General features: G+C 27.8%; 1 protein-coding gene across 3 annotated transcripts in view; it reads right to left on the reverse strand.

The window, feature by feature from the left end:
- Positions 1 to 2,649: 2,649 nt before the first annotated feature.
- AP-1-2beta (adaptor protein complex 1/2, beta subunit) overlaps positions 2,650 to 12,215 on the reverse strand; it is a 43,303-nt gene continuing 33,737 nt past the window's right edge. For all 3 annotated transcript variants that reach the window (XM_016051896.3, XM_016051897.4, XM_016051898.4), the window contains exons 16-20: positions 11,984 to 12,129; positions 10,700 to 10,829; positions 6,391 to 6,562; positions 4,062 to 4,216; positions 2,650 to 2,860 (exon numbers count right to left, since the gene is read on the reverse strand). In XM_016051896.3, coding sequence (XP_015907382.1) covers positions 2,786 to 2,860; positions 4,062 to 4,216; positions 6,391 to 6,562; positions 10,700 to 10,829; positions 11,984 to 12,129 — 678 coding nt within the window. In that variant the 3' untranslated portion in view covers positions 2,650 to 2,785. The remainder of the gene's footprint in view (positions 2,861 to 4,061; positions 4,217 to 6,390; positions 6,563 to 10,699; positions 10,830 to 11,983; positions 12,130 to 12,215) is intronic.

Raw genomic sequence — 12,215 nt, forward strand, 5'->3', positions numbered from 1 at the left:
TTCAAATTGATCATGATCTACAAAATACCAAATTATTTCTATTTTAATTTATTATATTATGAATACCTATTTTTATTTTATTATATTAAATTATTGTACTATAATTATATTATTAGGGGCCTTATTCAAATTCCATACACCAAAACCCCAAACACCTAGTTGAGATTTGGATAATATTTATATAAAGTTTAAATATTAAGAATGATACAACAAGCATTAATCTTTTAATGACAAAAATAATAAAGATGTCTTACATTATTAATTGCAGTACAGTGTATGTTTAAAGCGCCTAAGTTTAAAAGATTATTTTGCGCTGATTAATACGACAGAAGCACAAATATTGTTAACGAAATATGTACTTGGATAAATTTGATTCGTGTCTATTGCACTCATGGTTCAAATGCATATGATTTTCAGTTAACAACTGTGTTAGTGCTTGTGTGCTCCTTTCGTGATTTCCAATAGAGTGATTCAGGACACAAGAGGCATTTTATATTTTATTTTATAACCGTCGTTGAACAGCCCACCCAATTTTATGGGTTATCACTACTACTAATGTTCAACATCATAGCCTTGTAACTTTGAACTCAATCCAAAAGACAAGGGAACTCCAGGATCGAGTATTGGGAGAAATTTGCCTTCGTGATGACTTTTTTGTTAGATAAATAAATTGCTAAGAGGGTTTTTCTATTTTGATTAAATAACATAAAAATAAAGGGTATAAGGTTCAATCTTTGTCAGTCATTTATGATGCCGATCTCATGCATTCAACTTACGTCGGTAACGTCATGGTCTGCATTGAACGGCCAGTTTCTTTTCATTTGCTTTTGACGTTCTGGCATGGATCATGACGTCATCCATTATCTGTTTAAAGATTATTTAAGCTTCAGTTGAAGCCGATTATTTTGTATTCATTCTTTTTGTTAGTCACTCTGTGACAGTTTGTCTACCAATTTAATATGTTTTAAAATAAATTTATTGCTTTAGAAACTACGTTTTCTTATTTGTTTTGTTGACAAACAGATACAATGATATTCTGTGACAATCTCGGATGCCATTTTTGATGAGCTAACCTGCATTTGCATTACATGGAGAGGAAGATCACGAGAGCCTCCCATGGTTAGTCTGACGGCAAGGGGACTCTAACCCATGATCCATCTACCACTGAGGATATTTCACTTCGGCACTGTGGTTGGTGCAAGCCAAATGCGGTATTTGTATCGACTGGGATTTGAACCCGGTTTGCCTCATTGGAAAGCGAACGCTTTATCCCATGAGCCCTCACAGCTCATACAAGAGGTATTCTTAGAGACAATTTGTGATATCTCTACCAATATTTTACCTTACGTGGCAGAAACAATTATTTTTTTAACTGTATTTTATACTATTAAAAATAAAACTTTAAGTTCTTTTGTAAGTTGAATGACTAAAACACTTTTTTTAAAAAAAAAAATTCTGATTTATTAATCAACTGCAATAAAACCCAATCTAATATATATAATTCTCTTATGTGGCTCCCAAATTTTGGCTTTATTTCTTTTCCGCCGCTGGCAACGTTTGTTTTGTTTACGTTACTATTTCTCTTACACGGCAACAAAAAAAAAGCCTCATTACAACTCCCTAAATGGCAACGCTAGAAAATCAACCAATGATTGCCGCTAAAAATGTCACAAGCCAAATCTAGCTGAGGTGGCTCAACATATAGCTCTTTTAAAAACGGAAACTGAAATAACCAGAGAGCATCAGCTGCGGCGATCTCATTCTATTAAGCTTGGCAGAAGTGAGTAGTCTTTGTCGATAGATCTCTATTTTAGTATTTTGTCGAAAGCGCTTTTTTTCACGAATTTATATATAACGAATTTATTTGACGATTTTTTATTTAAATCACTAATTATACTATATCACATTTCTAATATGTTTAACAAATTACATGTCATTTATTTGAATTCAAATTTATTTTAATGACTTAGTATTTTCTAAAAAGATGCAATTTTTTTAAAAAGAAAAGTTTTTATATGGATTTTAATGATTGTTTTGTATTCTTAGAATTTTGTGCATTTGCAATGTACCTAAGTTAGTAGCGAGCTTGGTTTGCGAAGCAAACCATATAAAATTGCGTAGCAATTTTCGGGGGTTGGCGAGCGTCAGCGAGCAGGGGGCGCAGCCCACTAGTATTTAATAAAATCAAACATTGAACTAAGATCAATTCAACAATGCGAATAAATATCACTAGGTACCTCGGGGTTGTGAGACCCGTATTTACCTGAAGAAGGTAAAGCCCTTGAGGAATTGTTAATTTAAAAAAAGAAACAGTGTTATAAGAAATTAAAATATTCAATAATTTTTAATGAAATTTTTTTAATTATGTTCTACATTCAATACAAAAAATAAAGTTTTCAAGGAAAATAAAAGGAAAAGATATAAAAATTCTTTTATTAATTGAATAACTGAAAAATTTAAAAAAAAAAATTCTAACTTATTATGTCAATTGCAGGAAAACAGACTAATATTTTAGGGCTTATCCTGCATAATTGGGATAGATTCTGAAGATAATTATTTTCAATTGTTTAAATGTAATAAGAGTATAAAGCACAATGATTTATAGGTGCCAACATGAAATTCCAAAAAATAAATCACATGCACACAAAAGAACTCTATAGATATTTAATTTGGAATGTAACATGAATACACTTAATGAACACTGAACCACATTTAGCTCAATAACTATGAAATAATGTATGAAAACATAACTCAAATTTTATAAGTTCGTTTTTTAGCGTCAACACTAATTACGCAAAATAGAATCATAAGCTTGATGAACAGCACTCGCTACATCCATTGCACGTGACTTCAAAGATAGCTGTAAAAGAAAACATCATTATTATATGTTTTAAATACAAAACAGGCATTAAATAAAGAATTTAGTGGAAGACCATGTTAAATGGCATTTTGAAAATATTATTGACTATGACATAGTCAACAGATAGAATAGAATTTAGTTCAGTCAAACCCTTAAAAGGAAAAAAAAAATTTTTTTCAACGGGAAATGTTATTTTAAATAACTTTCTGAAGTTTCTGCACAAAAGCTGCCCATATTCACGAAAATGTTACTTAACATGTACATACATCCACTAAGATATTCAGTTATAAAATACTGTTTATCATAATTTTTCAAAACAAATAATGCTAATGGACATTTTTTAACAGAATTTTATATTGTGACAAGAAATATATTTAAGTTTCCTAATTCAGTACAAAAAATTGTGTGTTAAAAATACACATATCCATAAGTAGTAATGTCATATAATAAATGTTTACACTGAATATAACAATTTTTCCGCTGCCTTTATTGAAAAATTATAAGTTTTTAATAAAAAAATAACCTTAACATGACAAGATACTTTAAAAAATACATATACTTAACTGTGTCTTTTACTTAATACTGAATATTTTATTCACATAAATTTATTTTTCTGCTTTTTACATTTACATTTCACCTATATTCAGTCGGTCAAACAACTGATAGCCTATTGAATGTAGGTATAAAAAAAAATTCATAAAACAAATGTAACAAAACAGAAAATTAAAGAATAACCACCTTGTATTTAGATTTAAAAAAAGAAAAAAGATGGAAATTTGAATGTTTTTCCCTCATTATAAGACAAAAAAATATTCAATTATTAATGCTATTATAAATTTATGTGTACAAATAGCTTAATAATGAAATCTAAATATGAATGCATGAAGAAAAAATTCAACAGAGTATCTTATCAATATGATTTGATGATGTATCTTATGTATTGTATTTTTTATTGATGTATTATATATTTATTAACTTATTAAAATAGTAAGCTTTAATTTTTTAAGGGCATTTCAGCAATGAGTCTTAACTTTAATGGCTAAGTCAAACAGGCATTAATACTAAATCAATATTTTTTAAACAATTAATTTTCAGATTCATACCAAATATTTAGCTTACAAAGTCACTAGCCACATACTTTTATGGTATAATAAAACATTTAAGTAAATAAATAATCACCAAATTCAAAAATCTAACTTACAGTGAAAGCAGTTACACCAGGCTGTATTTTCATTTCAGCTAAAACCCATATGCCATTTGTTAACTTCAATGACTGATAGAGCATATCTTGACCATCTACATTACGCTTAGCAATAGTAAATATGTTATTATTTTGTAATTTTTGAGACACTTGATCTGAAAGGAAAATAATACTGGTCATTTACAATAAAATAATGTAATTTAAAAATTTAGATTGTCATAAGTTGCATATTTTGATAAAAATAAAAATTAAAAGAAAACACTATTGATATTTTTTTTTGAAGTTATTTTACAATTTAACATGGATAACAAATAAAAATATCAGCAGCTTTAAGTTATAACTTAATTTAAAATAATAAAACAAATTCTGTGTGAGTAAGTACATGTCTGGTAAACTATGCAAGACTTCTTTTTGGGGACATTTGAAAATACTAAGTACAATAATTAGTTCAATTTTTATCGAATTAATTTACCTTTTACTCGATTAAAAAAAATTGATGAAAAATATGTGTTTCCCAAACCAACATCACACACGCCAACTATACGGAAATCATAGTTTCAACTGAACTTTTTAATTGAATTTCTCCCCTTTTTTTCCTCGCTTCATTAAGAAGCTTATTTTGTTTCTTATAAAACTTTCTGTAAATTTTCAATTAAAAACATTTAACTTCATTCACTTTTTAGTTATTTTAACAATAATAGATGTATATTTAGATAATTATCAGATTTTGTTGTTAAAATTACTTACACTAAATATAGTTATATTTGCATAGATTACAAAAAGGTAAATATATGCATGCTTGTTTACTAAGACCAGGGTTGGCAGGTTTTTGACACGTGACAGTTTTTGACAGTTTAAACCATGGTTTAAACCGTCACGTCAAAAACCTCACTGTCAAAAAAGTCGAAAATGTCAAAAACCTATATTCATATGTGAAATTTAATTAATACATAAAATTTATATATTTTTTATAAGGGATAGTGTTTCTAAATATGTTCTAGAAAAAATAAATTTAAAATTTTGAAGAAACACTTATATTTTGAATAGTAACCAAAATCTTGTACTTAAAACTCACATCTTTTGTAATATTATGTATTCATTTTCATGTGTTATTGAAAATCCGCAGTGATATTATTAAGAAATTTATTTATAACCAAATTTAGCGTATAGTATAGATTATACTAAAAATTAGACATTTTTAAAGATAAACATTAGCAGTTTTGTACATTAGACATCTTCTTTTAAAGAAAAATCTTTTTAATATTCTTTTAAATCTTCTTAATAATCTTTTTAACATAAGACAATACAAATTTAAGTGCTTTCTGTTAAATACACAGAGTAGTTAGTGTCGATTTACAGTATATTCAGCCTATTCATTTACTATGCTGAAAATTTAGTTTATCCAAATACTTGTGAATTTCATTTTGCTGAATATGATATAGTTTTGTTGAATATCTAAATATTCAGCTGTTGAATAATTACTTCTTGCTTTCAAGATATGCATTATTTGTATTCTTAATACAAGTGGAGAAAAAAAAATTAAGAGATAAAAATTGTTTTAAAATGATAAGTGTAATAATTATAAATAAATATAATAAACAATATGAATTATATTCATCATTATTCATAAATATAACTACTTTTAAATTGAAATTAACATACTGGATAATAAAGATATTCGGTATAACATTAAAAAAAAATTTATACACTTGTATCAAGTTTGTATTTATACAACATAACTTGTAAGTTCCTTATAAATATTAGTTATATGTTCCTTATATGTCAAAAATGCATAGTAATAAACTTTTAATTTTCTTAAGTATCAACAAAAAAATTTTTTTTTTAAATATAAATATTTAAACAATTTTTGTGCAAAATTTTTCTGCACATGCATTTGAATATAAATTTCTGAGATTTTTAAATCTGTTATTTTACCTTAATTTTAATTAAAAAAATATTTTAAAATCTGCTAATTACCTATAGTATAATTAAATTTCAATCTAATGCATGGCAACTGTTGGTAGTTTTGAAGTTTATATATTTTCTTTGCAAACTTCAGTTTTTGACGGTTTAAACCAGTATTATACCCTTGTCATGTCAAAAACCACTTTTTGACGTCAAAAACCCAACCCTGACTAAGACTATATTTCATTTCATTTATGAAATAATATCGCTTGAGGAATTTATAAGATCTTTAAACCTTAACATAGAACTACTAAATATGTAGTTATCAATTAAAATAAACAAGCTACATTATTATTTTTTTCCAAACATGCATTATAATTGAAACTTTTAAAAGCTATAATTCTCAAACATAATACAAGTATACCTGTGCTTAAAACTATGTTATCTATTGTATATTGAACTTCATTTTGTGCTGGTATATCTTTCCAAGTAGAAAGGAACACTCTTTTATCCATCATGCCATCCTCAGTACAAAACACATGCAACGGGACTAAACAGCTAAAGTAAAATACATCAACATTGTTTTTGATAGCAACCTAAAAATAAGGACAAAGAGAAATTAGTTGTTATAATTATTCGGTATCTTATTTTAATACTTATTTTTACAGATCTGCAGTTTTAAGAAAAATGAAACAAAAACATTTCCTAAAAAGAAAAAACTTTTTTTTAATATGATTGTTCATTTGACCATTCAAAGACAGAATGACATTAATATTTCTTAGTTTGCCACATGAAAAGGAATTCCATATGAATACTAAATTTGAGTATACTTTTTTTTTAAAGAAAAAAAGAATATTATCTTCATCAAAAAACTATATTTATTTAAAACCATCTATTAATATAATAGTTGAATGAATAAAATCATAAAAAAGGAGAAAGTTCTAATTGTATAGAATTACGAATTAATCCTTTGCAGTTTATTAGCGACTAAGAGGTAAGTTAGCATAATGCAACAATTAGTAACCACTTTATACTGTGATCATTTGTTACTATATAAAAAAAATTATATTATGTATTAAAAAATTTTAGTGCTTAGATTTTTTCATTGGCTTGCTGAAAGTTGAATGCAAAGGATTAAGAAAGAAAAAAAGTACAATGCTAAAAAGGTATTACATTATATGCATGCCTTTGAGCCGTGGTGGCTCAGGGGATATAGCGCTCGCCTCCCAATGAGGTGACCCGGATTCGACCCCAGCGATAGCTGGTCAATTCAAATTCTGCACCCAGCTCGCACCGATCAAAATGCTGACGTAAAATATCCTTAGTGGTAGACAAATTATGGGTTCGAGTTCCCTTGCCAATTTTGTGACCAATGGCATGATAACGGCAATATGATCTTCTTTGTGCATTTACAGGATATCTGCTACATTTTAGATTTTCAAATTCATGACTTTCCATGACTAATTCCAAGAATTTTTCATGACTTTACGAAGTAACTATTTTCTCCGACAAAAACACAATAGTAAATTTAAAAAAGCTTCATAATAATACAGTACAGAACCCGTTATCCGGAAATCAGAAAACCGGAAAACCAAAAAACCGGATCGAAATTCGATACATTTTCCCGCTATTTTTTTTAAAAAAAAATTTTTTTTCCTCATAGATTTTAGGATTTTTCTTTCTTTTTTGAAAGATGTTTACCCTAGCATCATTTTGGAAATAATCATTAGTGTATTACTTCGTTTTTTCAAGATTATTTCCAAATTTTTTTTTTTTTTTAGTTGGGTTTAACAATAAAAAAAAAAAAAAGACTTTTGTAGCGATTCAGAAAACCGCAAAAATCAGTTATCCGGAATAGCGATGGTTCCGGATAATCGGTTTCCTACTGTATTAATAGAAATTATAGGTGTAACCAAAACTGTTATACTCTGCATCTTCATATTTATAGATTTTTAATTTAAAAAACAGAGAAAATAAAGATTTGAAGCAATAAAATAGCTCAAAAGTTTTTTTTTTTCTTCTTTTTCCACAAGATTATATTCTAAAGATACTTTTCTTGTTCAAGGGAAAGGAGAGAAATACTTCTGATTTTTCAGTTCTCATTTCAGAATAAAAATAATTCCCCAATCACTGGCTTACTTCAGCTAGAATTTTAAATTGATAAAATAAAAAAATGAATAATAAAAATTCTGAAATCACAGAGGTTTAAAAGATAATTTGTTCTAGAAATAACTTTTTTTTTTTTTTTGAAAGACAATGTGTAAAGAACATGATAAAAACATTTTATATTTTAATGAAATATGACTGAGGGTGGGGAGTTTGTTACAAATTCAGGTATTCGGAACACCAAGAAATTGGGGGAGGGGTAAATTGCAGTTTAATAATTAGATTTTTTGGCGACCTAAATTCATGACTTTCCATGACTTTTTTTTAAAAAAATAGTTAAAATCATGACATTTCATGACAAATTTTGTTGAAGACCAAAATTCATGACTTTCCAGGAGCGCGGATACCTGCATTTACTTCCCAGGCGAGATGATACCCAGCAATCTGAAGCCAGGAGGGCTTCAAGGCACCACCAGGAATTGAACCACAGTTCCTCAAGTGTGAAAGGATATAAATTGTAGTTATTTTCCAACCAAACTAAACCATTTTTCCAGATTGTTGGATATTGGGATAATCCCTCTATTCATCATTTGAAAAATCTTACGATATCTATATAGTGGTTTGGTGTCTATCAAATCTAAATTCAAATGAAGATTGAAACAACTGAATTAATAACTGTGAGATAACAAAACCCTACCATGGCTGCTAAGATGGATAGGAAAAAATCCAGTAGATTTAACAAAATATAAATTTTACGATAAATGTTGCGTAATCTGAATTCAGTGGTACGACATCCCAAAGAGGACCAAGGCCCACTGTGCCCATCCCAGTTTTCTTGACCTTGGGCTCTGATGTGCAGAAGGAGATGTTCTGGTCTGGTGGTCAGCTAAAAGCAGAACTCCCAGTGTTTAGTCCCCAAGCATTTACTCATTAATCGACTTATTTACTCATGGTACTCATTTTATCGACCAAATAAAGGGATGTAAGGCTAAGTCAACCTTGCCCTGCCCGAGGATTGAACCCAAGACCTGTGGCAGGCCAGCGTGAACACCCAGCCACCAGGTGTCATAATTGTTGCATAATGTACTAAATATTTCACAAATAGGGAATTTTAAGGATTTTTATAGTCATCAAAATAGAAAAACTAATATTTACTAGTCATGATTGCCATTAAATACGATTGAAATGTTATGTATTATATTTACTTATTTTGAATAGTGATAAACATTTAATTCATAAAAAATAGTTAAGATTTTTTAATTAAGTTAAAAAGAGAGTTCTGAATAAAAGTAAATTGAACATTTTAGAACAAAAAGAGTTTTAAACTGATTTCTATAAATGAGACTTGCTTCATTATATATTAGTAATATTTATTTAAATATTAAAGTAATATTTATTTAAATATATTAGTAATATTTATATAATATTACTATTTCACTACGGATTTTTTTAGAAAAATTACTCACTTTTAGAGAATTATCTTAAATGTACAAAAACTAGGAGAATTTTTATTATACAAGTAGACCAGGAGAAACTGACAAAATTCAGTAGTCTACTGGGAAATCCAGTACAGTTGGCAGCTATGCCTACTCTACAAGATTTACTGCATTTGCTAAAAAAAAATCCACATAAAAATTTTATAACGTAATAATGTTAATTAAGTTCAATAATTTCAAAAGTTTGAAGCAAGAAATCCTAAGGCTAAACAGGGTTTAATGTGCCTGGGGAAATTTAAATTAATATTAGGATGAAATTTTTTTAAAATTTATAACTGATAGAATATTATAAATAAATAAACCTAGATCCTTTTAACTTGTACTTAACAATTCTTATGCAAAGAAGAAGTTTAATACTAATTTTAATTTGTTCAAGGTACCTTGAACTGAGGAGTCCTGTGCCTGAACTATGTTTTATAAGTAGTGGATGGTTCCCTAGTTTGAACTATCAAATTTTGCAATTTTTACTAGCTTCATTGTTGAAATAAAAAGATATGGATTAAAAATCAAAATTGTTTCTTCAAATTGATTTCTTTTGAAATCAGCATTTATATTTGCATAAAAAATTCCAAACCAAAAAAATCGGAAATATCAGAACAAAAAAGCTGAAAATCAGAATAGCAGCAAAATATTTCTAATCAGGAAACCTATGAACCACAAGATTGCAAACTTCATGAAAGGTAAAAACTGGAAGGAAATTTTTCAATAAAATTGAAAATTTTAAAGTTCTTTATCAATCTTTAAAATTTTCAGCACTTAAATTATCCGTCAATATATAATTCCTTTGCTATACTTTTGGTGGTAACAAAAACCTTAAACATTTTTCTCAATGTTTCATCTTAAGTTACTTTGTTTTGCAGCTTGCTATCGAAGTAAGATTGTACATCTTAATGTAAAAGGTATACAAATAAGAAAAATATTTTTACGTAATGCACAATAGATTTTGGAGCACCAATTAAAATATATCTAATGCCAGGTTCACTATCCATTCATAATTTATACTAGTATTATTTGTTGCTTAATATGAATTAATAAAAATTCATATTCCTTAGGCAAAGAACATCCGGCATAGACAGACTACTTTTATTCCTTTATTAGTGTAAAACATAAATGGAATAAATAAAATAGTACCTGTAAATTTGTTAGTGGATCCATTTTTTGCACAGCACCCAATGTGTTTAGTTGAAGAGTAGCATCTACACTTGTATTTGGCATGAAAGGTGAGGGAACTTGGAGAGCTTTTGCTGGAGCTAAACCAAAGCTAACACAATCATAGGAAAAAAAGTATTATAATATATTATTAGTATAGTAATATATTATAGCATTGCCCTGTGGCAGAATTTTTTCAGGCTTTCTTTGCAAAACTCTCTAGTACTAATATTTTCTGCAAGATACTTTCAATAATAACAAAGATATTGATACAAATTTAAGGTTACAAACAAAAAAAAATCAATATATTTTTTTAATAAGTAATATTTTTTTATTCTAATATCATAGACAATATTCAAGCATTTTGTTGGGGGGCTTTATCGCATTTTGCAAATCATCATCACATTACAAAAATAATTAAATATTATGAAATCTATGGCAGTAATTACCAAAAAACAGATAGACAACTAAATCAGGCGAATTGGACTCTTCAGAAAGAGGTTACTCAAATGCATGTCTCGTTTCAAGATTTAATTGTTGTAATAAATAATATCGTATAAAAATATCAGGTTTTAAAACCTATGTGGAAATCAAAAGCAATATTTGTTAAAAAAAAACGATAGAATCAATGCGCAATTCGACTTTCCAATATAGACTGAAATATATCGGGATATCTAAAAGACCACATGAAAATCAGTGTTAATAACTGTTCAAATACAATCAAAATGGATTTACGATATCGGCATAAATTGAGCGCTTAAAAAAGTCATTTATATGCGCGATTCAAATTTTACATTCAAATTTCAGCAGAAAAGCAAACCAAATTTTTTTACTTCCCAAAAGAAAAATCTCTCTGCAAGAACTGTAAAGTTCTGCGACGATGTCGTCATGATTCTGCCACAGGGTAGTATTGTATAAAGATCTATTGCATAAAGATCTATTAATTTTCCAATTTTTAAAAAATTTGAAAACATTTTCAGAAATTAAATTTATGAAAGCTCAGGAACTACTTAAAAATAGAAATTCACAAGTGGTTACTGAAGTGATTTCACATCTGGACTGTTCAACCCCACAATTTGAAAAGAAAATCTAATACAATTTGAAATAATAAATGGATAACCAGTTTGAAAAATTTGTTTTTACTATTCTAATATCCAACAACTTTTAAAAGTATAACTAATACTACATTAAAATATTATTGATCCGAGCGATCAATAAATATTGCTCATTAATGATATTAATATTAACACCAAACATTTGGATTACCTATTTTTATTAAATTGTATTGCAAATCCTGCCATAGCCTGCATGGCTTTGTTATAAAAAGTCATTTCCATTAATACTTCTTTGTTTTTAACAGTGAAAGTGCCAGCAATTTCTAATCCTTTTCCTCTAGCAGCAGGTAACCAGACCTAAAAATGCAAAAATATTTTGAACATTACTAATATGTGAAATATATTATAAGAGTACATGAAATTAAATTTTCGCATTATAATAC

Source organism: Parasteatoda tepidariorum, chromosome 7, assembly GCF_982258835.1.
Source record: "Parasteatoda tepidariorum strain Cologne lab strain chromosome 7, Ptep-v5.0, whole genome shotgun sequence".
Lineage (NCBI taxonomy): Eukaryota > Metazoa > Arthropoda > Arachnida > Araneae > Theridiidae > Parasteatoda > Parasteatoda tepidariorum.